The following is a 26,441-nucleotide window of genomic DNA, read 5'->3' as shown; positions in this document are numbered from 1 at the left end:
TAAAAGACCGAGTCCATATTATGGCAAGAACAGCTCAAATAAACAAAGAGAAACGACAGTCAATCATTACTTTAAGACATGAAGGTCAGTCAATCCGGAAAATGTCAATAACTCATGAGGACCGCCACAGGAAGGAAGACCCAGAGTTACCTCTTCTGCAGAGGATTAGTTCATTAGAGTTACCAGCCTCAGAAATCGTCAATTAACTGCAGCCCGAATAAATACTTCAGAGTTCAAGTAACAGACACATCTCAACATCAACTGTTCAGAGGAGACGGCGTGAATCAGGCCTTCATTGTCGAATTGCTGCAAAGAAACCACTGCTAAAGAACATCAATAAGAAGAAGAGACTTGCTTGGGCCAAGAAACACGAGCAATGGACATTAGACCAGTAGAAATCTGCCCTTTTGTCTGATAAGTCCAAATTTGAGATTTTTGTGAGAAAAAGAGTAAGTGAATGGATGATCTCCGCATGTGTGGTTCCCACCGTGAAGCATGGAAGAGGCGTGATGAAGGGGTGCTTTGCTGGTGACACTGATTTGTTTAGAATTCTATGCCATCCCATCTGGTTTGCGCTTAGTGGGACTGTCATTTGTTTTTCAATAGGATGATGACCCAAAACACACTCTAGGCTGTGTAAGATATTTTTGACCGAGAAGGAGAGTGATGGAGTGCTGCATCAGATGACCTGGCCTTCACAATCATCTGACCTCAAATCAATTGAGATGTTTTGGGATGAGTTGTACCACAGAGTGAAGGAATCTTGCTTGGGCCAAGAAACACGAGCAATAGACATTAGACCAGTAGAAATCTGCCCTTTTGTTTGGATGGACCAAAGTCAGGTTTTGGGAGGAGTTGTACCACAGAGTGAAGGAAAAGCAGCCAACAAATGCTCAGCATATGTGAGAACACCTTCAAGACTGTTGGAAAAGCATTCCAAGTGACTACCTCATGAAGCTAGTTAAGAGAATGCCAAGTGTGTGCAAAGCTGTCATCAAGGCAAAGGGTAGCTACTTTGAAGAATCTAAAATCTAAAATATATTTTGATTTGTAATACTTTTTTGGTTACTACATGACTATTTCATAGTTTTGGTGTCTTTACTATTATTCTACAATGTAGAAAATATCAAAAAGAAAGAAAACCCCTTGAATGAGTAGGTGTGTCCAAACGTTTGACTGGTACTGTATTTCTGTTGTGAATGAGATTTTATCAGGCATTTTGACAGGTCATTTTTCTCTTGGATGGACCAAAGTCAGGTCACAAGTCCCCCAGTCAGATTCTCCAGTTATTGTTTACCTGTCCATTCCATTCCATCACTATAACATGTTAACCTGCAGAGTAGAGAAGCTCTGCATGGTAAAAGTTAGCATGCTCTCCTCTTTCCCTGATGTTATCATATACCTGTGTGAGGAGGCAAGGTGGGGCTCAGTCAAGCACAGCAGAGACATGTCTACCAAGTGGAACAGAAAGGCAGAAGAACGTCTGTCTGGTAGGCTACAGCAGCATTCACTAGATATAAAACCACCTCTCCCTGATCCTACTCTGTCTCTCGTCATAGAACCCTTGCTCTCTCACCCTTTGACCCTGACTCTCTCTATAGTATCTCTGACTGTCCTTTCTCTCTCCCTCCCTCCGTTCCTCCCTCCCTCTCTGTATGTAACCCCTTCTCTCTCTCTTCTCTCTCCTCCAGCCGGTGCCCATCGATGACTCGTTCTGTGGTCTGGACATCAACCAGCCCCTAGGCGGCTCTCAGCTGGTGACGGGACACACCCTCTACACAGAGACACGGGACCGCATGACCTCCGTCACCTCCTACGTCTACAACGGATACTGCGTGGCCTTCGTCGGCACCAAGAACGGACGCCTCAAAAAGGTCAGTTACTCTTACTGTCAGTTCCCGGCAGTTATGGTCAATTACCGGCTGTTATCGCCAGCCACAGCCTGGACTTTGAAAATACTGACTTACCTCGGGCCATTGCTCTTTAGGGAGCATAGGCCATCGATGACGCCTCTCCATTACACTCTGTTCTGGGCAGTCTTCTCCAGCTCGTTCAGCTATTGAAAAAGTCCTCTAGCTATTTTGGTCTCCCAGTTCAAGGTCCATTTAAAGCGATTGTGAAGCACTTCATCACTGTTGAAGCCCTGGCCTCAGGAGACTGAGGAGGCTGTCTGTCCACTGACTGGTCCTCGGAACCTCAGACACTGAAGTGGTAGTATTCTATTCAAGGAACTGAATGTACAAAGCACGGTGTGGCGGTAAGGAGAAGATAAACCTTTCTCCTCCATATTTAATGCTTCTGGTCCTGTGACAGTTGGGCAGGTGGGCAGGGGTGTAGGGTGGCAGGGCGTGGGGGAGGAGGTGTCATTCCTCTGTAGTGGTCATTATGTTCGCCTTGTGGAATGAGCTCTGTCTATGGTGGCCGTGCCGAATAACCTCTGCCAGCCCATTAATTTTAATAGGCACCTTTCTCCCTGAGACCCAGAGAGAGGGGAGACTAGAGAGAGCTGGCCCAAGCAAGATCCGGCCTGCAGTCTCTGCTGGAGCAGACAGACAATGCTGTTGGTTAAAACTACAGTCTGCGATTTGAAAAACAGCCATATAAATTAATTTAAATGACAAATGAATAGATTCCCAGATCCCAGACTGTAGCTTTAAGGGCTAGACAGTCCTCAAATGTCACATTTCACCTCACCACCACCAAAGCAAGGCAGCATAAAGAGCATCTCCTGTAGTGGCTCAGGTGGCTATTATGCATGGAGAGATTTGAGTGATGATGGAGAAAGTAGAGCATGTTGTGTGGTGGGAGAAGTTGGCAACTTCATCATAATACAATTGTTAACCTGGTATTACACAGTCAGGGCTTTTTTCGGTATTGAAGTACAGTGACAGCCAAATGATGTATGTGTAATCTAGAAGAGCTCCCTGTGTTTACAGCTGTTGAGGCTGCCTTGCTGACAGGGTCGTAATTTCAGCTCATACCTAGGGTATGGCAATATGACAGGGGGGAGGGTTTCCCCCCTCCAAGGATTTTTTTGAAAATGTAAGCTCATTTACTGAATTTCTATACAATTTAAAAACTCTAAAATGCAATTTGGAGAACAGAAAAAAAAACAAGCAAAATGGACTCCAGCCATTATCAGCTTGTTGCTGTAGCTTCATTCCCCTCAGTCAATAGGGGACTGAACATTCTACAAACAGCTGCCTGCTACGCACTAGCTCCGCACTGGGATTACACCTCTAGTTTAGTTTCATGTCAAGTCAAACAGCAGTTACCAAGCCAAGGCCATCTACTACAGCATCTTTACCTCTGTACTGTTTTCCATAAAGCCAGCCAGGCATACAAACAGCCTTCCCTCCTGCTCCCAGGCGTCAGCATGGTCCTAACGTCATCTCGCTAATACCGTTAAACTGCATTTGTCTTTTAATTGGGATTGGAATGATTTTAGTAACCTATTTTAAATTGCCACACCCAATTGACGCCCCTGCTTGCTGAATGTAGATGATGTTGATGGTGATTGGTGAGGTGAGGTGAGTTTTCCTCCTTTGTAAAACTCTTTGCGCATCTGGAAAAGCGCTATGCTGTATATGTTAGGCTCCCGGGTGGAGCAGCGGTCTAAGGCACTGCATCTCAGTGCAAGAGTCCTACAGTCCCTGGTTCGAATCCAGTCTGTATCACATCCGGCCAGTATGGCGTGCTCTCTGTTTCCCTTGCCCCTGGGACACAACACAAATGGACCTGCTTGGTTGTTGGTTGCTTCATCTATTTATTCATCATTTAATCTGTGCCCCAATCAGGGTGTGGAATTGAAAGAAACTCATTCGGTGCAATCCCCCTTGTTTGAGGTACTTAATCATTTATAGCATTTTTTCTACATGATTAAATTGAACCAGACAGTAGAACACAATTCTCTACTCTCTGGTGCATACAGTAGTGTGGGTTGTTTCCTTTTTATCTCCCTCCCGCGTTCCTCACATACAGTATGTGTCTTCTCTATTCACATCCTCTCCCTGTCTCCATGTATGACAATGCCATGCAAAGTGAACCATCATGGCTGCCTGTCTGTCTGGTGCTCACATCCACAGCATCATGGCTGTTACCACAGTAACCGTTGCATGGAGGAGGATTTATCCAGGAAATCAGAAGGCACAGCGAGAGACACAGCTCCACGGTCCACCGCCTTACTGCCTGGCTGCCTGGCTGGCTGGTTCACTGGCTGCCTGGCTGGGAGAGAAAATCCCGGAAGCCTGTTTGTTCAGCCTGTTCAAGCATGGAGCCTGATCCATTCATGACAAAGAGAGAGGGGAGAGGATGAGGCAGCTTGGTAGCGTGTGGTTGCTGTGTGTTTAGGGGTTTACTTCCACCCTAGTGCTAAGCGATTAGTGCTGTTTAAGGTCGGTTCAGATTCAGTTTGATTATTGAAAAAAATGATCACGGTTTTCGTTTTCAATATTTTTCTTATACAGTAAGTGCATTATGCATGATGTGGGTTGAATGCTGTAACAACACAGAACAAAACCATTAATAAACATCCCATGATGGTAGTGACTGCCCATTACTGCTCATCACTTATTCACATTACTTTCCTTGAATAAAATATTTCAGTTGTCGTGTACATTTCATTTGTTTTATTTGATGACTTTATTTCATTCCTACTCATCATCTAATGTCTTTTGAGCTGCTGCCTATGCTGTCTGACAAAATCGCTATTTTAGTAGTTCTTCAAAGTAAATAAGGCATACTTTTATGACTGCTAAATACCAACTGTCAATCACTTAATGTATTTTTATGTAGTAATTAGTGATGCACCGATATGACATTTTTGGCCGATACCGATATCGATATTCTCCTTGCCAAAAAACCCTGATACCGATACCAATAACCAGAGGTGGGACCAAGTCATTGCATTACAAGTCACAAGTAAGTCTCAATTCTTAGCACTCAAGTCCCAAGTCAAGTCCCAAGTCAAGACATTAAAGTCCAAGACAGGAAAGTCCGAGTTAAGTCTCAAGTCAAGACAGTCAAGTCTCAAGTCAAGACCGACAAGTATCAAGTCAAGTCTCAAGTCCTAAACTTTGAGTTTCGTGTCCTAAACAAGTCATAATGTGCTCTTCAACAAATCATGAATGCTTTTAAAAATATATTTATGACTCTCCAAATAAACTTCATATTTCAATGGAAATACATGAGTAGCCATAAGAAAGACCCCCCCCCCCCCCCCCCCCCAATTGCGATCGACTATTGTGGATCACTATGGGGCACAATCGGGCGATGTAGGCTTGTACACAATCACCCAACCTTAACACACACACAAATAACACAACTTGTCAAATAACACAACATCTGTTTCAGTAGCTATCATTAGCTAGCGAACTATATAGCTAGGTGTCATCATCTAAAATAACCGTAATTTATAAGATAGTTCATATTTGATTAATGGAGGTCGGACCATCAATGTAAACCTAGCCACAATAAGGATTAGCCACAATAGTGGCTATTCATTTGCATTACTATCAATTACATACTTTTAGTTGGAAGGCAAACCGCAAATTCCACTATTGTGCCTAATCCTTATTGTGGCTAGCTTCACAACACATAACCTGGTGCGGTCGAGCCTCACTAGCCAGATGAAGCTAGCTGGCTACTTATAACGTTAGCTTTGGGCAACAGGGTTAAGTTGCTGACTAGCTATTTATTTTCATGAACTGAGGTTCAATTTCAATAGGTGAACAACAAGTGGCAACCTAGCTAATACTTACTCACAAGGATTCCTAAATCATTGCTAAGAATAATGAAAATGACTGCAGGTTCTTCTGGTCATTGTTTTTAAGCTGGCTGTATTGGTGCTAGCTAGGTACCAAGCTAAAGCTAGCTACCCCAGAAGTTGCAGTTGAACAAATTATGCTTTATTACCAATGCGGTATTGTAAACACATGGTTCGTGGCCGGTGTTTGCTTGTTTGCAGACTTTTTTGTCCAGCTTTGACAGTGCTACTGTATCTTTTTTGACATGAAAAGACCCAAATGGCGTTCCATAGTATGTATGTTGTGAAGCTAATACCAGTGACGCAATTTCTGTGTAACTCCTTTAGGGCAACATCGGAAAATAGCGTACTTGGTAATGTGTACCGGTGTTCGACCAGTCGGCGAAAGCCAACATCACCCATGACAGAGAACGGTTGATTGTCAAGGGCAATGAATTCCATTATCTTGGCTTAAATGGATTTCGCATTTGAGTTGTCTCGCTGAAATTTCATTACACTTTCAAATGACTGCTCGACTTGATGACTGCTCGATCCACACTGCAGACATTGTGGGCTAGTTCAGGAATGCTGTGTTGCACGTATAGCTCAACATTTTACGTGGCGTCATTACGTCATGTACCTACGTTATATAGGTATGCACATCAGCTTTGACATCGGTTTTGCACATCAGGCCGTTAAACTAGACATCAGCCGATACCGATGTTGGCATTTTTAGCTAATATCGTCCGATTCCGATATGTTCACCGATATATCGTGCATCCCTAGTAGTAATACCTTGCGAAGCAACAGCTGCTCTCTATATCCCCTCACGATCGCACACTCTTCTCTCTTCCGTAGTAGCAAGTCGTAATAGAAACACAGACCGGACAAGTAGATGCGCAATGGATTATGGTCATTGAAGTTAATTACCACGTTTTATGTGCTAAACTATGTCAAATATTGGCTTGTAGGAAACTATAACTCCCTACTACATCGCACAGTTCAGGCTGGATCTGATTTATCTCTAGAGAAATTGTGCAATGTGCGCATTGAGCTCACAGAAGAAGAAAAACAGAACAAAATGGAATTCTAATTATTTAACCTATAACGGTCAATTTGTTGTTTAAAAAACGAAAATTAACCTACATTTCGGTTAATCGCTCAGCACTACTCCATCCTTGTGTGTTGCCCAGGCGGGAGGCCCGGAGGACCTGAGGGGAGGACCCCTAGTCCCTGCTCCAGCCTCAGACTCCCAGCCCCAGCCCCTGCTCTCTCCCACTGCAGCCACAGCCCCTGCTCTGCTTTCACCCACTGCAGCAGGCTGATAAGCTGTTGCCAGGCAGGCCATGGGGACCAGTGCACATCACTACATAGCAGGACAGGGCTATAGGTTTACAGGATGTTATGCTTGGTAGGTAAGGTGACACGGCATAGCAGTGCTGGAGCCTGATCCTTGCATAAGGAAGCTGGCATTCCACTGCATTCTCCTCCCCCAGAGCAGAGAGAGAGAGCAGAGAGAGAGAGCAGAGAGAGGGAGGGAGAGCGAGAGAGAGAGCGAGAGAGAGAGAGAGAGAGAGAAAGAGAGAGGGCGGTAGAGGGAGAGAGAGAGAGAGAGAGAGAGAGGGGAGAGAGAGAGAGAGAGCAGAGAGAGGGCGGTAGAGGGAGAGAGCGAGAGAGAGAGCGAGAGAGAGAGAGAGAGAGAGAGAGAGAGAGAGAGAGAGGGCGGGAGAGGGAGAGGGAGAGAGAGAGAGAAGTAGAGAAAGAAAGAGAGAGAAAGAGAGAGAGGAAGGGGAGAAGAAAGATACTTTAGTGCAGCTGAACTAGGAACCAGGGCTCATCTGCACCGCTGCCTGTAATTGGATTGGCTTCCTTCCCAACCCCCCCCCCGACACACACACACGCACACGCGCACACCTCCCTTCCCCACTTCCACACTTCCACACTCCCCAAGCCCCCCCACCCTCTGACTCTGTCTCTGTCTCTCTCACTCTCTTTCTCTCTCTCCCTCTCCTTCCCCCTCTCTCTGTCTCTCTCTCCTTCCCTTTCTCTCTGTCTCTCTCTCACTCTCCTTCCCTCTCTCCCTATAGAATAGCTCTTGCTTTTTATGTAGCTATTTCCTGGGCTGTGGTGGAGCATGGCGAAGGGAAGCCTGCTAGGATAGTGATGGTGGATTGTGCTACTGGTGTGGTGGCAGGCAGGTGTTAGTAGGGGGGACAGGGGTTAAAAGGTGGTGGTGGTTATTCATTAACATGTAGTATGTGTGTGTGCAGCCATCAAGTTACACATACATGTCAGTACATACACACAACAAGTAGGTCACATGTCAGTACATACACACAACCAGTAGGTCACATGTCAGTACATACACACAACAAGTAAGTCAGATGGGAGAGGCGTTTTTCTGTGAGGTGTTGCTTTATGTGTTGTTTAAAACTAGGTTTGCTGTTTACTTGCGCTATATAAGATGGGAGTTCCATGCACTCATGGCTCTGTATAATACTGTTTCCTTGAATTTGTTCTGGACCTGGTGACTGTGAAAAGACCCCTGGTGGCATGTCTGGTGGGGTAAGTGTGTGTGTCAGTGCTGTGTGTAAGTTGACGATGCAAACCATTTGGAATTTCCAACACATTAATGTTTCTTATAAAAACAAGAAGTAACGCAGTCAGTCTTTCCTCAACTCTTAGAGAGACTGGCATGCATTGTATTAATGTTAGCCCCCTGATTACAACAAAGAGCAATACGTGCAGCTACGTTCTGGGCCAGCTTCAGCTTAACTAGGTCTTCCTTTGCAGCGCTTGACCGTATGACTGGACAATAATCAAAATAAGATCAAACTAGAGCCTACAGTACTTTCTTTGTGGGGTGTGGTGTCAAAAAAGCAGAGCATCTCTTTATTATGGGCAGACCGCTCCCCATCTTTACAACCATTGAATCTATGTTTTCACCATGCCAATTTACAATCCAAGGTAACGCAAAGTCATTTAGTCTCCTTAACTTGTTCAACAGCCACACCATTCATTAGCAGATTCAGCTACAATGCTCTTAGTTTTATAGATGTTCAGGAGCAGTTTGTTACTGGACACACATACCAAAACTGATTTCAACTGTTGAGGGTTTCAGTGACTTATTAGCTGTGGTTGCTGATGCGTATATGGTTGAATCATCAGCATACATGGACACCCATGCTTTGTTTAATGCGAGTGGCAGGTAATTGGTAAAAATAGAAAAGAGTAGAGGGCCTAGAGAGTTGCTCTGTGGTACATGTTTGACAGTATAGAAGCTTCCTTTAAAGAAAACCCGTATATTAGATATCTCTGAATCCACAATAAAGCAGAGGTTGAAAAGCCATAACACGTACGTTTTCTTAACAACAGGTTATGGTCAATAATATCAAAGGCTGCACTTAAATCTAACAGTACATCTACCACAATGTTCTTATTATCAAGTTCTTTCAACCAATTGGTAATTTGTGTCAGTGCAGTACATGTTGAGTTCCCTTTTCTATAAGCATGCTGATAGTTTGTTGTTAATTTGTTTACAGAGAAATAGCATTGTATTTGGTCGAACACATTTTTTCCCAGCAGTATGCTAAGAGCTGGCAGCAAGCTGATAGGTTTGCTGTTATAACCAGCAAAGGCCGATTTACCACTCTTGGGTAGCAATGACTTTTGCTTCCCTCCAGGCCTGAGGACAAAGACTTTCCTCCTAGGCTACGATAGGAGGAGTGGCTATAGAGTCAGCTACCATCCTCAGTATATTTCCATCTAAGTTGTCAATGCCAGGAGATTTTTTAGTATTGATCAATAACAATAATTTTTCTACCTCTCCCACACTAACTTTACAATGCCTTTCTTTCATTATTTGTTTTTATATGCATGAGTACAATGTTTCACTGTTCGTTGTTGGCATTTCCTACCAATGTTTGCCTACTTTGCCAATGAAATAATCATTAAAATAATTGGCAACATCAAATGGTTTTTTGATGAATAAGCCATCTGATTCGATGAAAGACAGAGTTGAATTTCTCTTTCTGCCCATCATTTCATTTAAAGTATTCCAAAGTTTTTTTTCCCCATCATTCTTCATGTCATTGATCTTGGCTTCATAATGGAGTTTCTTCTTCTTTTTATTGAGTTTAGTCACATCATTTCTCAGTTTGTAGTAAGTCAACCAGTCAGATGTGCAGCCAACACCTATTAGCCGCTCTCTTTCAACCATACAGAGTTGCAATTCCTCATCAATCCGTGGAGACTCAACAGTTCTAACAGTCAGTTTCTTAACAGGTGCATGTTTATCAGTAATTGGAAGAAGCAATTTCATTAATTCATTAAGTGCATGTGAGCGTCTGGATGCTTCTTATTAATCACATCAGACCAACAGATATTTTTAACATCATACAGTGCATTTTGGAAAGTATTCACCTTGCCGCCTTGCCCTTTTCCATAGCCTTCTTCTAAAATTGATTCAATTGTTTTTTTCCCTCATGAATCTACACACTCCCCATTAAAAAAAATGATTTTTAGATTTTTTTTGACATTTTTTAAATAAATACACATAATTATCACATTTACATACGTATTCAGACCCTTTACTCAGTACTTTGTTGAAACACCTTTGGCAGCGATTACAGCCTAGAGTCTTCTTGAGTATGACACTGCAAGCTTGGCACACTGCATTCGGGGAGTTTCTCCCATTCTTCTCTGCAGATCTTCTCAATCTCTGTCAGATTGGATGGGGAGCATCGCTACACAGCTATTTTCAGGTTTCTCTGAAGATGTTCGATTGAGATGTTCGATTGAGTTCAAGTCCAGGCTCTGGCTGGGCCACTCAAGACATTCAAAGACTTGTCCCGAAGCCACTTCTGCATTGTCTTGGCTGTGTGCTTAGGGTTGTTGTCCTGTTGGGAGGTGAACTTTCAACCCACTCTGAGGTCCTGAGCGCTCTGGATCAGGTTTCCATCAAGGATCTCTCTTGTACATTGCCTGTTCATCTTTCCCTCGATCCAGACTAGTCTCCCAGTCCCTGCTGTTGAAAAACATCCCCACAACATGATGTTGCCAGCACCATGCTTCACCGTATGGATGGTGCCAGGTTTCCTCCAGATGAGACGCTTGGCATTCAGGCCAAAGAGTACAATCTTGGTTTCATCAGACCAGAGAAACTTGTTTCTCATGGTCTGAGAGTCCTTTAGGTGCCTTTTTCCTTTTGGCAAACTCCAAGGTTAAATAAATAAATAAAATAAAAAGTGGGCTGTCATGTGCCTTTTACTGAGGAGTGGCTTCCGTCTGCCCGCTCTACCATTAAGGCCTGATTGGTGGAGTGCTGCACAGATTATTTTCCTTCGGGAAGGTTTTCCCATCTCCACAGATGAACTCTGGAGCTCTGTCAGAGTGACCATTGGGTACTTGGTCACCTCCCTGTCCAAGGCTCTAGGAAGAGTCTTGGTGGTTACAAACTTTAGGAATGATGGAGGCCACTGTGTTCTTGGGGACCTTCAATGCTGCAGAATTTTTTTTGTACCTTTCCCCAGATCTGTGCCTCGACACAATCCTGTCTCAGAGCTCTACGGAGACTTCCTTCGATCTCATGGCTAGGCATTTGCTCTGACATGCACTGTCAACTGTGGGACCATATAAAGATGGAAACAAGGTGAACCTGAGCTCAATTTCGAGTCTCATAGCAAAGGGTCTGAATACTTATGTAAATAAGTTACTTCATTTTTTTTATTTTATACATTTGCAAACATTTCTAAAAACCTGTTTTCGCTTTGTCATTATGGGGTATGAGGAAAAAATTACTTTAATCCATTTTACAATAAGGCTGTGACGTAATAAAAAGTGGAGAAAAAAATAGTTAAATTGTAATCAATACACGTGGATGATCAAATCAAACTTTATTTGTCACATGCGCTGATTACAAAGTGTATACCTTACTGTGAAATGCTTACTTACAAACCCTTTAAAAAAAAAATTTTTTAACCTTTATTTAACTAGGCAAGTCAGTTAAGAACAAATTCTTATTTTCAATGACGGCCTAGGAACAGTGGGTTAACTGCCTGATCAGGGGCAGAACGTCAGATTTGTACCTTGTCAGCTTGGGGATTTGAATGTGCAACCTTCTGGTTACTAGTCCAACGCTCTAACCACTAGGCTACCCTGCCACCCCTTAACCAACAGTGCAGTTCAAGAAGAGCAAAGAAAATATTTAACAAATACAACTAAAGTAAAAAATAATAAAAAGAACACAATAAGAATAACAATGTACAGGGGGTACCTATATACAGGGGGTACCTATATACAGGGGGTACCGGTACCGAGTCCGGTACCGGTACCGGTAATTTGTACATGTAGGTAAGGGTGAAGTGACTATGCATAGATAATAAACAGCGAGTAGCAGCAGTGTACAAAACAAATGGGGGGGGGGGGGGGGGGGGGGGGGGGGGTCAATGTAAATAGTCCGGTGGTCATTTTATTAATTGTTCAGCAGTCTTATGGCTTGGGGGTAGAAGCGATTAAGGAGCCTTTTGGTCCTATACTTGGCACTCCAGTAACGCTTACTGTGCGGTTGCAGAGAAAACAGTCAATATTCTGTTCCTGTGGTGTTTGTAAACACCCTGATAGGTTGATTTAATAACCTGAACCAGACGGTTACAGGGGTTACAGCCCTGGTTACAGCGAGAAGCTTCCTCCTGAGTGGACAGCTTGATGAAAACCAGTCAATAACCAGTCAATATTCTGTTCCTGTTGTGTTTGTAAACACCCTGATAGGTTGATTTAATAACCTGAACCAGACGGTTACAGGGGTTACAGCCCTGGTTACAGCGAGAAGCTTCCTCCTGAGTGGACAGCTTGATGAAAACCAGTAAATAACCAGTCAATATTCTGTTCCTGTTGTGTTTGTAAACACCCTGATAGGTTGATTTAATAACCTGAACCAGACGGTTACAGGGGTTACAGCCCTGGTTACAGCGAGAAGCTTCCTCCTGAGTGGACAGCTTGATGAAAACCAGTCAATAACCAGTCAATATTCTGTTCCTGTTGTGTTTGTAAACACCCTGATAGGTTGATTTAATAACCTGAACCAGACGGTTACAGGAGTTACAGCCCTGGTTACAGCGAGAAGCTTCCTCCTGAGTGGACAGCTTGATGAAAACCAGTCAATAACCAGTCAATATTCTGTTCCTGTTGTGTTTGTAAACACCCTGATAGGTTGATTTAATAACCTGAACCAGACGGTTACAGGGGTTACAGCCCTGGTTACAGCGAGAAGCTTCCTCCTGAGTGGACAGCTTGATGAAAACCAGTCAATAACCAGTCAATATTCTGTTCCTGTTGTGTTTGTAAACACCCTGATAGGTTGATTTAATAACCTGAACCAGACGGTTACAGGGGTTACAGCCCTGGTTACAGCGAGAAGCTTCCTCCTGAGTGGACAGCTTGATGAAATATTCTGTTCCCCAAGAAAGTAGACCTCTCTATGTACAGCACATACACTATCAAGCATTTCGCACATATTATTTAGATACTAACTGTTAGCACTCAAAACACCTCAGAGATACAAGGCTTTAAAAATCCCCTCTGAATTAACTACTATGGGCATCCTGTTAAAGTGTTAAAAGGTTATCCAATGGTCTGTTTGAAATTCCCAAACACATTTGATTTAGTGATAGCAGCCCAATTCAGCTATCATTACATTATCAAGTGATTGACCCAGAGACCTACATCAACTGCCAATTTCCAAGGCTCTCTGGGTCAGAATCTGAGAACTTTTCAGAATATAGATTATTATTATTTATATTACCTAAGGATTGTGTCATCTAAATGGGATTTGCTATGTGTGTGAGGAAGGAAATTGTCTGCTTTAGAGCACATATTCTCCACATGGGGAATGGTCTTGGGAAAAGAGAGGGGAGAGAGAGTGGATAGGGGGGGGGGGGCTGCCTTTGATATAGCCAGGCAGGGATGGAAGCAGAGGAACATGTAGATGGGATGTTGAAAGAGACAACTAAAATAACTCTGTTGTATTGAGAGGTTAAAGAGCCCACAGCAGAACTCTCTCTCTCTGTGGGTCAATCCCAGAACAGAGGAGAGAGGGATGGAGGGGGGAACTGGGAATACTGGCAATGAAGGTTGGTTCCACATCCCTGCTCCTTAGCACTGAGTCAGGGGTTAAGGAGTATTGAGCCTGAGACCAAAAGGATGCATTCCCAGGTGGAATATCATCGGCCTAGTACTGCTTCTCACATCACAGAGGTCTTCGGGTTGGATTCTTTCGGGTACAATAGTGAACCAGTTGCATTGGGAAATAGCATCAAGATGTGCAGCCGAGCCGTAATGGTTGCCCTTGAAGGCCCACGCCAATGATCTCCGTAATGGTTGCCCTTCAAGGCCTACGCCAATGGCAGCTCCTACAGATCTTCACCATGTTGTAGCTGGCAGGACACACAGCATGGTCGTTGTGTAATAATTCCTCTTTCAAAGCATCTCAACTGCAGCAGTATGTGAGGGATGGAGAGTCCAGAACAGTATGGGCACTAGGACACTAGAGATGGAGAACAGAGCAGTCCAACCACAATGTGTAGAGTGCTACCTGTGTGTAATGCCTGCGTTTGGCCCAATTGATTCTTTTCATCACGCGCTGCTCTGTTGGATAATCAACATTTGGTTCGGATGGGTTCCTGGCACTAAATGAGAACAGGGACATTGTCCCAGCCTGAAAGGCTGGTTCAGGTGCATCCCCCCTCCCCCCCCCGACCCCCTTATGGGTGGTGAGTGTGGCAGGGGCATTAATTGGACAAATTGAGCCATTGTCCCATTGAACTGGTTAACTGACACAGTATGCCTGGCCCATGGGCACCCAGCCCACTCACCTGGTCACTGCCACATCATCTCTGTGACAGGGGGAATGGGGGGCTACAGTGGCGGGGTGCAGCTGAACGTGGCACATAAAGGGCCGGAGAGTTGAAAGGGCTGCGGAGGACGACACACAGAGGCAGCTGCTCTCCAGTGCTATTGGACAGGCCTCCTTCACTTCTCCCCAGAGCTACTTGCAGGCAATGCCTGTATTGTCAAGCTGAACCGTCCCAGATGTGAACTTTCCTAACAGGGAGCAACAGGGAGAGGAATCTTCGTGGTCCTGGGTCTGGTCTGTGTGTTTCCTATCAGTCTCAGCCCAGGGTGTCCGCCAGCCAGCCCACTGAACCCAGGACCTGGTGGTTAGAGGTGAGGTGACCTGCTGGCCTGCTGTTTGTCCACCATCAGCTGGACAGATCTGTTGTTTCTCTCCTCCTCTCTCCTCTCTGACCTCGCCCTCTGTTCCCTCTGTTTGCTGTGACTCCCCTCTACTGTCGCCCTAATGAGGTACACACCGAGGTAGACAGATCTCATGTGAGGTAGGAAGGGATGGCGGGAGGGAAAGGGGATGGGAGGGAGAGGGTGGAGGGGGCAACAGACAGAGAGGGGAGAGAGAGTGGATAAGAGAGGATGAAAGAGAGAGCGAGAGAGAGACAGAGAGAGTTCAGATAAGAAATGATGACTGCGAGAGTGAAAGAGAAAGAGAGAGAGAGAGAGAGAGAGTGCCAGGAGCTGCTGCAGTCAAACTATGGTACATGGTGTCCCTAGCAACAGCTGAGGCCCATGGCAACGGACTGAATAGAGCCATCCTTTCCCCTCAGGGGAACCATGCCTAGCTCTTAGCCCAGCAGGAGAGGTCCTACTACAACCTGTTCACACACACACACACACACAAACACACACACACACACACTGTGCACTTAGGCATTTTACTGACTTGAAATAGACAATTTCAGGGGAAAACGCTGGCATTCACATAATTTAAAATAGGTATATTCCCAGTTATCATAATAATTTGTCTCTTCCTTCTGACAGTTGCAGCACTTTGTTTTCATATTTAATGGTGGGGTTCAATTAATGAATGAATGATTTAATCCCTGTCGAACAAATAATTGCCTCATTTTGTGAAATCATTGGCTTTGTTTGGTTTGTGTGTTTTTTCTAATGAAAGTGTGACTGTCAAACTAGAAATGCAAACGCCTGTCTGGGTGACATGACAGAGAACAGAAGCAGGGTGAGCAGTTCTACTGTAAATGACAGCTGTCAATACCCCCCCCCCCCCACACACACACACACACACAAACACCATATTTACGACTGGCTGGGTGAGATTGCAGGCATTCCTAATCATGTTACACTTAGCAATCCAGCCACAATTCCCCCACTGGCAAAAACAGGGAGAATTGCCTGTAGAAATTGGCAGTTGCAAGGAAAGAAAGCGCACCTTCCTCCCTTGTCTGGGCAAGTGAAGCATCTTGGCACAATTTCTCATATGGAAAGACGGTCTTTAAATGACCACATTTCAGGAGGGTTAGCGTAGCTTCCCAAAAACTGAAGAATGACTGTAAGAACCCATCCTAAATGGATAGCAGACGAATAGCACTGTGATCACCTGATACTTCTCAGTCTCTCGTTGCCCGTTTGCCTCACCTCTCACAAATACCAGCAAACAGTTTTCCAGTTCTTTCAAGTGGTGGAGGAGATGAGCTCAGCGGGCAGCTTTCTAGAAGAGTGGTGTTCAGACAGCTCGGACGCCGTGGCTCAATGCCCATATGAAAACAACTACTTCATTACTCACATCCAAATACCACCCTTTCTCTTTCCCTCGTTCCCTAAATCTGTTTCTCTCTCTCTCTCTGTGTTAATTCCAATTCCTTTCTCTTTTCTCCGCAAATGACTTGAAGGGAAAAAAATGTAAAGCCATGATCATTTAACAAAAAGGGAGAAATGCTCCTCCACAGATGACTATGATTATGATTACAAATGGACTGTGCTCAGTCCTTAAGACTGTAGAGCTACAGACTAGTTCTGCTACCAGACATCTGTGCCAGTATGGTAAACAAAACCCCTAAAGACTGCATCACATATGTCATAAACATGTTGATCTTCACTGTTACATACTTATATATAAACCCAACTGCATTTCACCATCTCTCAGAATAGAAGCGCTTATTTTCATATTCATTATTGGCAGGGTTGTATTGTGTGTGTTTTGAAACACATGACCCTGTTGACTGCGTACTGTAATTGGACTTAATTTCCGAAGGTAAATTAATTAAGCCTTACTCGGGGAAAAGAACATAACGTACAAGTTCTTCAGCATATTTCCCTGTTGACTGAGACAGAAATCCAGTTGATGCCAGCATTATTTACCTTGCCTACAGAAAATATAAAACAATGAGAAAATAAATCGAGATAGAGGAAGCAAACAGGGAGAGAGAGAGAAGGAGATAATTCTGAATTTTAAAACAACTTTTATGGGCACAATTCACATAGCGAGCGAGAGACAAGGGGGGGAGGAGAGCTGAAAGAGCCTTAAGGTTTTAATACTGGTCATGACTCTCACTAAGCTCCCACAGTACTGGTCTTGTGGAGGTCTGGAAGTAATTGTGCCTTGAAGGGGAACAACGGCAAATTTCCGAAATTTGTCTAAGTGCCTAAACCTCTCTGACTTAGTGTTGGACTGCCTGTCAAAGTGTGCACCTCTCTCACTCAGGCAAGGTAGAGCTAGAGTGAGAGCTATGCCACAAGGTTATGCACCCCTCCCCCTCACCGCAGCGCTAGATAGAACCTTGTGGAACACAGCAGATCTACGAGAATAAATAAACGTTCTGTCACGGCGAACGTACTAAATTTGGGGAACCCAATCCGTGGTGAGATACGACATTTACAGTTTATGTGATAAATGTGGGTCACGGGTTCACAATTTGACCTTCTGAGATCTGCAGGAAACAGCTTACAGCATGTGCAACAACACACGCGCAAGGGAACTCCTCGTGAACATAACACTTTCACCGGCAGTTTTCAGAATGCAGCAGACTGTTACCGCATCACCCAACACAACACGCCTTTTACTATAGGCCTATTGTCACAAGACGTTTCTTTCTTTTAATGCCTTTCTCTGTAGCCTAAACCATGCATGAAATGCCATAGTCCTTTGTACGGCACAACTCACATAACTGTGCGAAATGTATCACGGAGGCAATCATTTCACCCACCTATTAGATAAAAAAAATATCTGCAGACATTTCTATCATGTCAACCATCCATCCGAATCAAATAGTTCCATCTGTCCGATGGAGAAACCACATGAAACACAAACACTGGCTACACAGAGCCATGTCTTCCTGTTTTAAAGCTTAACAAATATGAAGCATGCTCAAATTTCTGTCTACATTTCCCCGTTGCCTTACATGTTTCACTGTAAGCAGTTCAGTTTGCCCTTTTTCTGATTTGATTATCAATAGAAAAGAAAGGAAAAAAAACATTGATTTGATGTGTAATTAAAAAGCACGTAAATGATGCGGGAAACATTATGCCACCCTGCAGCAGCAGTAGTGCTGTGAGGCTGGGCCTCCCCTGCCGTCAGCTTATCAATATTCCTGTTAGGTCCGCAGCCAATGGAGCCACAGCAGGGAGAACATTTCAAAATTCATAGAAATTCTTATCAGTTTGTTGTGCTGTATTGATCGGTTTCTGCAGCAGCACGGGCGTCGGGACTAAGTCTGTTCTCTCGAGCCTCTGGCGTTAGCTACGTGTTAGCTAGGTAGGTACAGAGGAGTTCCAATGGCTTCCTCTAGCTGCCCATTCCAGGTATGTCAAGGCATCTAGTATCACATCTTTCTGGACCCTAAGAGTCAACAAGGCGTCAGCTAATCGGGATCCAAATAAAGAACAAAGAATAATTGTCCTTCTCTATACTCTTAAGTTTGACCTCAGATAGAGAGGAAGGGACAAAAGGGGGGAGAGAGAAAGTATCTTTAGGACACAGAAACTCGACAAATAGATTAGTGGTCGTCAGTCAAAGTGGACGGCTGGCCCCGTGACAGTTCTATATTGATTTACTGCACAGAGTACTTGAATGGGCCAGATAACTGTGATTACCCACTTCATTACCGTGGGCTTGGAGAGTGAACCAAAATGACAGAAAAGGATAGGGGGATAGGAAGAGAAGACCGGGAACCCTAGAACTACATGTTACAGGTCAGTGGCTCTGTTCTGCTCTGAGCAGCCTACCATGGATATTATGGCATGTCCCAAATGGCACTGTCTTCCCTTTATAGTGCACTACTTTTGACCTGGGCCCTGGGAATACAGGGAATATGGTCATTTGGGACATATTCGTCAGATGTGGCAGGGCCGGAATACTACTACGGACTACGAAGGGAAACACAGACGTGAGCTGCCCAGTGACGCAAACCTACCAGACGAGCTATGTGAGAATGCTGTTCATTGACTACAGCTCAGTGTTCAACACCATAGTGCCCACGAAGCTCATCACTAAGCTAAGGTCCCTGGGACTAAACACCTCCCTCTGCAACTGGATCTTGGACTTCCTGACGGGCCGCCCCCAGGTGGTAAGAGTAGGCAACAACACGTCTGCCACGTTGATCCTTAACACTGGGGCCCCTCAGTGGTGTTTACTTAGTCTCCTCCTGTCCTCCCTGTTCACCCACGACTGCATGGCCAAACACGACTCCAACCCCATCATTAAGTTTACAGATGACACAACAGTGGTAGGCCTGATCACAGACAACGATGAGACACCATATATGGAGGAGGTCAGAGAACTGGCAGTGTGGTGCCAGGACAACAACCTCTCCCTCAATGTGAACAAGACAAAGGAGCTGATCGTGGGCAGAACAGGCCCCAATTAACATCGACAGGGCTGTAGTGGAGCGGGTCGAGAGTTTCAAGTTCCTTGGTGTCCACATCACCACCGATATACAGTTGAAGTCGGAAGTTTACATAGACCTTAGCCAATTACATTTAAACTCAGTTTTTCACAATTCCTGCCATTTAATACGAGTAAAAATTCCCTGTTTTAGGTCAGTTAGGATCACCACTTTATTTTAAGAATGTGAAATGTCAGAATAATAGTAGAGAATTATTTATTTCAGCTTCTATGTCTTTCATCCCAGTGGGTCAGAAGTTTAAATACACTCAATTATTATTTGGTAGCATTGCCTTTAAATTGTTTAACTTGGGTCAAATGTTTTAGGTAGCCTTCCACAAGCTTCCCACAATAAGTTGGGTGAATTTTGGCCCATTCCTCCTGACAGTGCTGACAGGTTTGTAGGCCTCCTTGCTCACACACGCTTTTTCAGATTTTCTATGGGATTGAGGTCAGGGCTTTGTGATGGCCACTCCAATACCTTGACTTTGTTGTCCTTAAGCCATTTTGCCACAACTTTGGAAGTATGCTTGCGGTCATTGTCCATTTGGAAGACCCATTTGCGACCAAGCTTTAACTTCCTGACTGATGTCTTGAGATGTTGCTTCAATATATCCACATCATTTTCCATCCTCATGATGCCATCTATTTTGTGAAGTGCATCAGTCCCTCCTTCAGTAAAACACCCCCAAAACATGATGCTATCATTCCTGTGCTTCACGGTTGGGATGGTGTTCTTCGGCTTGCAAGCTTCCCTCTTTTTCCTCCAAACATAACGATGGTCATTATGGCCAAACAGTTCTAATTTTGTTTCATCAGACCAGAGGACATTTCTCCCAAAAGTATGATCTTTGTCCCCATGTGCAGTTGCAAACCGTAGTCTGGCTTTTTTATAGCGGTTTTGGAGCAGTGGCTTCTTCCTTGCTGAGTGGCCTTTCAGGTTATGTTGATATACGACTTGTTTTACTGTGGATTTAGCATCTTCATAAGGTCCTTTGCTGTTGTTCAGTCACCCAAGTCGTAGACTGTTTCCTCTGCTACAGCACGGCAAGTGGTACCGGAGCGCAGTCAGTATCTAAATAATATGTGTGAAATGCTTGATAGTGTGTGTGATGTACATAGAGAGGTCTGCACCTGCATTGCTTGCTGTTTGGGGTTTTAGGCTGGGTTTCCGTACAGCACTTTGAGATATCAGCTGATGTAAGCAGGGCTTTATAAATACATTTGATTTGATTTGGTCTACTTTCTTGGGGAACTGAATGTTGATTGGTTTTCATCAAGCTGTCCACTCAGGAGGAAGCTTCTCACTGTAATCAGGGCCTGGTTAAGTTTATTATTTAACCGACCATGGGTGTTTTTCAAAAACCATAGGAACAAAATTATCAGAGACTCCAGTCACCCAAGACTGTTTTCTCTGCTACTGCACGGTAAGCGGTACTGGAGCGCCAGTCTAGGACCAAAAGGCTCTTTAACAGCTTCTATCCCCAAGCCATAAGACTGCTGAACGATTAATCAAATGACCACCGGACTATTTACATTGACCCCCCCCCCCCCCCCCCCCCCCATTTGTTTTGTACACGGCTGCTACTCGCTGTTTATTATCTATGCATAGTCACTTCACCCCTACCTACATGTACAAATGACCTCTAACCTGTACCCCCACACACTGACTCGTACCTGTACCCCCTGTATATAGCCTCGTTATTGTTATTTTATTGGGTTACTTTTTATACGTTTTTTACTTTCTTTTATTTGGTAAATCATTTCTTAACTCTTCTCTGTTGGTTAAGGGCTTGTAAGTCAACATTTCCCGGTAAAGTCTACGCTTGTATTCGGCTCATGTGACAAATAAAGTTTGATTTGATATTCCATATTCTCTCTTTATTTAAAGTTTCAATGCTGTTTTCAGATGCATATACAGCAATAGATCACTTTATTTTCTTAGTTTACAATCATGTGAGGTTAGAAGACATTAGTTTGTCATGTATTTGATTGCTTGTGAACTTTATGCCTGGAGACAGCTGGAGGAAGGCAGAACATGTTTCTCATTTTAAGTGGAAAATGTTATTTCTCAAGCGTTGCCTTTTCAGTTTTTCTTCAAGCGACGCGGCATCCACTGGATCTTCAGGAAACTTCAGTTTTAGTTTGATGAAAAGCAACACTGTCATCTCTCTGAAGGAAGGCAAACACTCAGACAGAACAGAACAGAACAGAGAGAGGGACTGATGTTTCAGTAAAGGACAGCTTTTTAGCTCTCAGTCTCTCTCTGTCTCTCTCTCCCTCTCTCTCTCTCTCTCTCTCTCTCTCCCCCCTCTCATCTGACAAACAACTGTAGTTATCAGGCCTCTGAGAATACAGCTTGCCTCTGACACGATTCTGTTAATAGCCTTTTTTATGAGATCAATAAATGTTTACGGCTACCTTTTTATACGTATTATAAAAAACATTTGTTCGACGTAGTTTGTGGCAAAACGTATGAATATTCAACCCCAGTATATCCATGACATAACAATGTATCTATGACTATTTGGAGGAAGTGTAGTCATTTGTATGAAACACATTTGTTACACTACGCTGTTGTGGGTCATTCAGACAGTAGGAGTCATATATAGGTGTATAATGAGTTTCTGACCCTGGAATAGAGCCACTCACCACCATCTCTCATCTCATTTTCCATTTCCTCCTCCTCATCTCTCTCTCTCTCTTTCTCTCTCTCTCTCTCTCAAAACCGTACCCATCCCCACCCATCACTCTAATGAATAGTGATACCGTGTTAACAGTGTGGGATTATATTTCAGACCTCTGTTAATAACACTCCCCTTTAAAGTCATTACCAGCTCATCAGCAACTCTGGTCCCAGCCGTCCTACCCCCAGCCTCAGCATCTCTCTGGTGGGTGGATCTCAGGGTTTTACCTCCGCCTCCCCTGCCCTACTGTCCAATGGCTGAGTAGAGACAGAGGGAGAGGGTGTGATAATGGGATGAGACCGGTTCCTATCATGCCTGAACCACACAGTGTAACATATCCTCCTGATTTCTCCTGCCTTTACTCAGATCACACTGCAGTAGGCCCTATGCTACTTCTCTACAAGCCCCATAACGCTCATTTACCCGGGCTCATAATGTCTAACTCCTATTGACTCCCGAGGAAAATAGAGCCTTGCTCCACCTCTGAACCCTGGACCACATACTGTAGAGACACAGCAGAGGCAGCAGTCTCCACTTAAAACCCATGCAGGTGTGCCTGTGTCCATTTAAAACCCTGCTTGGCTGCCTTTCTGCAATGTGACTGTCTCGAGGCTCCAGGCTCTTTCATTATGGGCCGTCAGAGAGCCAGTGAGTAGGCTGCGGAGGCCAGGGTAGCAGCTAACACGGAGCACAAGGTCAGCGCCATGTTATACCATTACACAATCACACTGGCCCAGGGAGAGAGAGACAGGGAGAGGGCGGATGGAGAGGGGGAGAGAGAGAGAAAGGGTGAGAGAGATAGACAGCGAGAGGGAGAGAGGGGGACAAGGAGAGAGAGCGGGATGGGGGAGCGAGAGAGAAATGGAGAGAGAAGGAGTAGCACTAGAACTGTGAAAGACACTGCAGCACGTGTCAGACTCATTCCACGATGGGCCAAGTATCTGTGGGTTTTCGCTCCTCCCTTGTACTTGATTGATGAATTAAGGTCACAGATTAGTTAGGACCTCCCCTGGTTGTTTAGGTATTAATTGGACACATTTAAATGAGAAACCAAAAGCCAGCAGACACTCGGCCCCGCATGGAATGAGGTTGACCCCCTGCACTACAGCATCAGAGAGTCAATGCTAGGGCAGGTAGGGGCCAGATGAAAGGGGATACCAAGTCAGTTGCACAACTGAATGCATTCAACCCAACCCCTCTGAATCAGTGAGGTGCGTGGGGCTGCCATAATTGACATGATCAGCACCTGGGAAGCAGTTGTTGTTGGGGGTTAACTTCCTTGCTGAAGGGCAGAACAGTAGAGTTTATTCACCTTGCCGGCTCTGGGATTTGAACCAGCGTCTTTTTTCGGTTACTAGCCCAACGCTCTTAACCGCTAGGCTAGGTCAGCGTATGGAAGAATGCAGCCAGACCGTAGTCCTCCAGACCCCAGGGGTAGCTGCCTCAGGTCAGACTGAGCACCGGTGTTATTCATTAAAGGATAATGGTTACCGGTTGGGAAAACAGAACACAAGCCTCCCTCCACTTCAGATGTTAGGGTCAGGGCTGAGGGGCGAAGGTGAGGGACCTGCAGTTTGTTGGCATGCAGTTGTGCCACGTCCAAATAGCATCTCTTGTTGTGTTGAATTACATTGAATTACAGCACAGTGGAATGCAATGTCATGTGTTCTTCACATCCTTTTACCCATTCACCCAGTGTGTGTTTCAGTCAGTCATGGCAGTGTTCTGGTGCATATGGTACAGACAGTTTGGTGCTGCTGAGAACAGCTGTTGGCTCAGTGGGGGTTAAGGCCCACCGGGTGTGTCGGCGTGTGTGTTTTAGGGGTTTAGATAAGCGGGGCCACCTGAGGCAGGGGGTAGCAGGTAGACAGGGCTTAGCTGCTAGCTGAGCTGCCGAGTGTCTTCTCTCTCCCCTCGCCGGGGCTGTGTGGGTTTTAGCTGACTGACTGGGAGGTCACCTGGTGACTGGTGTCAACGTCCTCCCCTGCTGGCCAAGGTCCCGGCTCTTATTAACACCAGCAGCATGGACAGTTCCCTCAGGAGGACAACACTATGGCTGCACTGCTGTTAGCTATGGCTGCGCTCAGTCTGTTTGGGTTTCACAAATCTCAATTTCCAGGCTTCCTCGTGACTAGGTTACCATGACTTGGGAGTATGGTAACCTTGACTAGGGTTTCACTGTCTCAGGGTGTGTTCTGGTTCTTGTATACCCCTGACTTTATTGCGGGTTTCTCATGATCTGCTCGTCTGTTACTGATATCATGTAGGAAAGAGGATAGGACGAGTAGAAGGTACTTGATCATGTCTTCTAAAATGATTTATATCACCTCTTCTACAGGTGACAGCACCACTGGGGGAAAGTTTACATACAGTTGAAGTCGGAAGTTTACTTACACTTAGGTTGGAATCATTTAAACTCGTTTTACAACCACTCCACACATTTCTTGTTAACGAACTATAGTTTTGGCAAGTCGGTTAGGACATCTACTTTGTGAATTAACACAAGTCATTTTTCCAACAATTGTTTACAGACAGATCATTTCACTTATAATTCACTGTATCACAATTCCCAGCGAGTCAGAAGTTTAAATACACTAAGTTGACTGCCTTTAAACAGCTTGGAAAATTCCAGAAAATTATGTCATGGCTTTAGAAGCTTGAGATAGGCTAATTGACATCATTTTAGTCAATTGGAGGTGTACCTGTGGATGTATTTCAAGGCCTACTTTCAAACTCAGTGCCTCTTTGCTTGACATCATGGGAAAATCAAAAGAAATTAGCCAAGACCTCAAATGTTTTTTTTGTAGACCTCCACGAGTCTGGTTCATCCTTGAGAACAACTGAAGGTACCACTTTCATCTGTACAAACAATAGTACGCATGTATAAACACCATGGGACCACGCAGCTGTCATACCGCTCAGGAAGGAAACGCATTCTGTCTCCTAGAGATGGAACGTTCTTTGATGCAAAAAGTGCAAATCAATCCCAGAACAACAGCAAAGGACCTTGTGAAGATGCTGGAGGAAACCAGTCTTATATCGACATAACCTGAAAGGCCGCTCAGCAAGGAAGAAACCGCTGCTCCAAAACCGCCATAAGAAGTGAACTTCACAAAATAGATGGCATCATGAAGGAGGAAAATTATGTGGATATATTGAAGCAACATCTCAAGACATCAGTCAGGAAGTTAAAGCTTGGTCGCAAATGGGTCTTCCAAATGGACAATGACCCCAAGCATACTTACAGTTGTGGCAAAATGGCTTAAGCACAACATAGTCAAGGTATTATAGTGGCCATCACAAAGCCCTGACCTCAATCCTATAGAAAATTTGTGGGCAGAACTGAAAAAGCGTATGTGAGCAAGGAGGCCTACAAACCTGACTCAGTTACACCAGCTCTGTCAGGAGGAATGAGCCAAAATTCCCCCAATTTATTTTGGGAAGCTTGTGGAAGGCTACCCGAAACGTTTGACCCAAGTTAAACAATTTAAAGGCAAAGAAATAAAAGCTGAAATAAATCATTATCTCTACTATTATTCTGCCATTTCACATTCTTAAAATGAATTGGTGATCCTAACTGGCCTAAGACAGGGACTTTTCACTCGGATTAAATGGCAGGAATTGTGAAAAACTGAGTTTAAATGTATTTGGCTAAGGTGTTTGTAAACTTCCGACTTCAACTGTACGTCTGTTATACTCAAAGACATGTCTCTTACATTTGAGTCATTTAGCAGACGTTCTTATCCACAGCAAAACATTTTGCCATGGTGTGGACTAATGAATATGAGCCAGGTATGCATTGTTGTGCCTGAGGGGTGACGGGTCGGAAAGGTTTGGTGTGGATCAGATAACAGGCCGGGCTCCCTGGGTGGGTCTCTGCATGGTGAAAGTGGATATGGCTGATGTTTGGGCTAGCTAGGCAGGAGTGCTGTCCTCTTTAAATAAGACACGCTTGAACAAAGTGTTGCTGATCAGATTAACTGGGCTGCTGAGGATCGGGTATCTCAGGTTTCCCGGCCGCTGCCCGCGTTGTCTGAGTTTAGCATCTAGCATGTTAGCACTCATGTCATCATCACTGTCTGAGGCTAGCATCCTTGCAGCCCTATCATTGATTTACGAATCTAGCATGCTAGCTAGATGAATAATACCTCAAAGTTCAAAAGTAGCAACACTTACTGTTGAGTTTTTCATTGGTACGTAGCCGTAAACGGAATAACATGCCATAGATTTAGTATGTTTTATCTGCTTTTAAATGTGACTATTT

General features: G+C 44.5%; 1 protein-coding gene across 1 annotated transcript in view; it reads left to right on the top strand.

The window, feature by feature from the left end:
- plxna2 (plexin A2) overlaps positions 1-26,441 on the top strand; it is a 342,953-nt gene that overhangs the window by 61,123 nt on the left and 255,389 nt on the right. The window contains exon 3 of the mRNA XM_036947019.1: positions 1,692-1,874. Within this exon, the coding sequence (XP_036802914.1) occupies positions 1,692-1,874 (183 nt within the window). The remainder of the gene's footprint in view (positions 1-1,691; positions 1,875-26,441) is intronic.

Source organism: Oncorhynchus mykiss, chromosome 16, assembly GCF_013265735.2.
Source record: "Oncorhynchus mykiss isolate Arlee chromosome 16, USDA_OmykA_1.1, whole genome shotgun sequence".
NCBI classification, from domain to species: domain Eukaryota; kingdom Metazoa; phylum Chordata; class Actinopteri; order Salmoniformes; family Salmonidae; genus Oncorhynchus; species Oncorhynchus mykiss.
The sequence above is the reverse complement of the archived record's forward strand: the minus strand, read 5'-3'. Positions and strand labels throughout refer to the sequence as shown.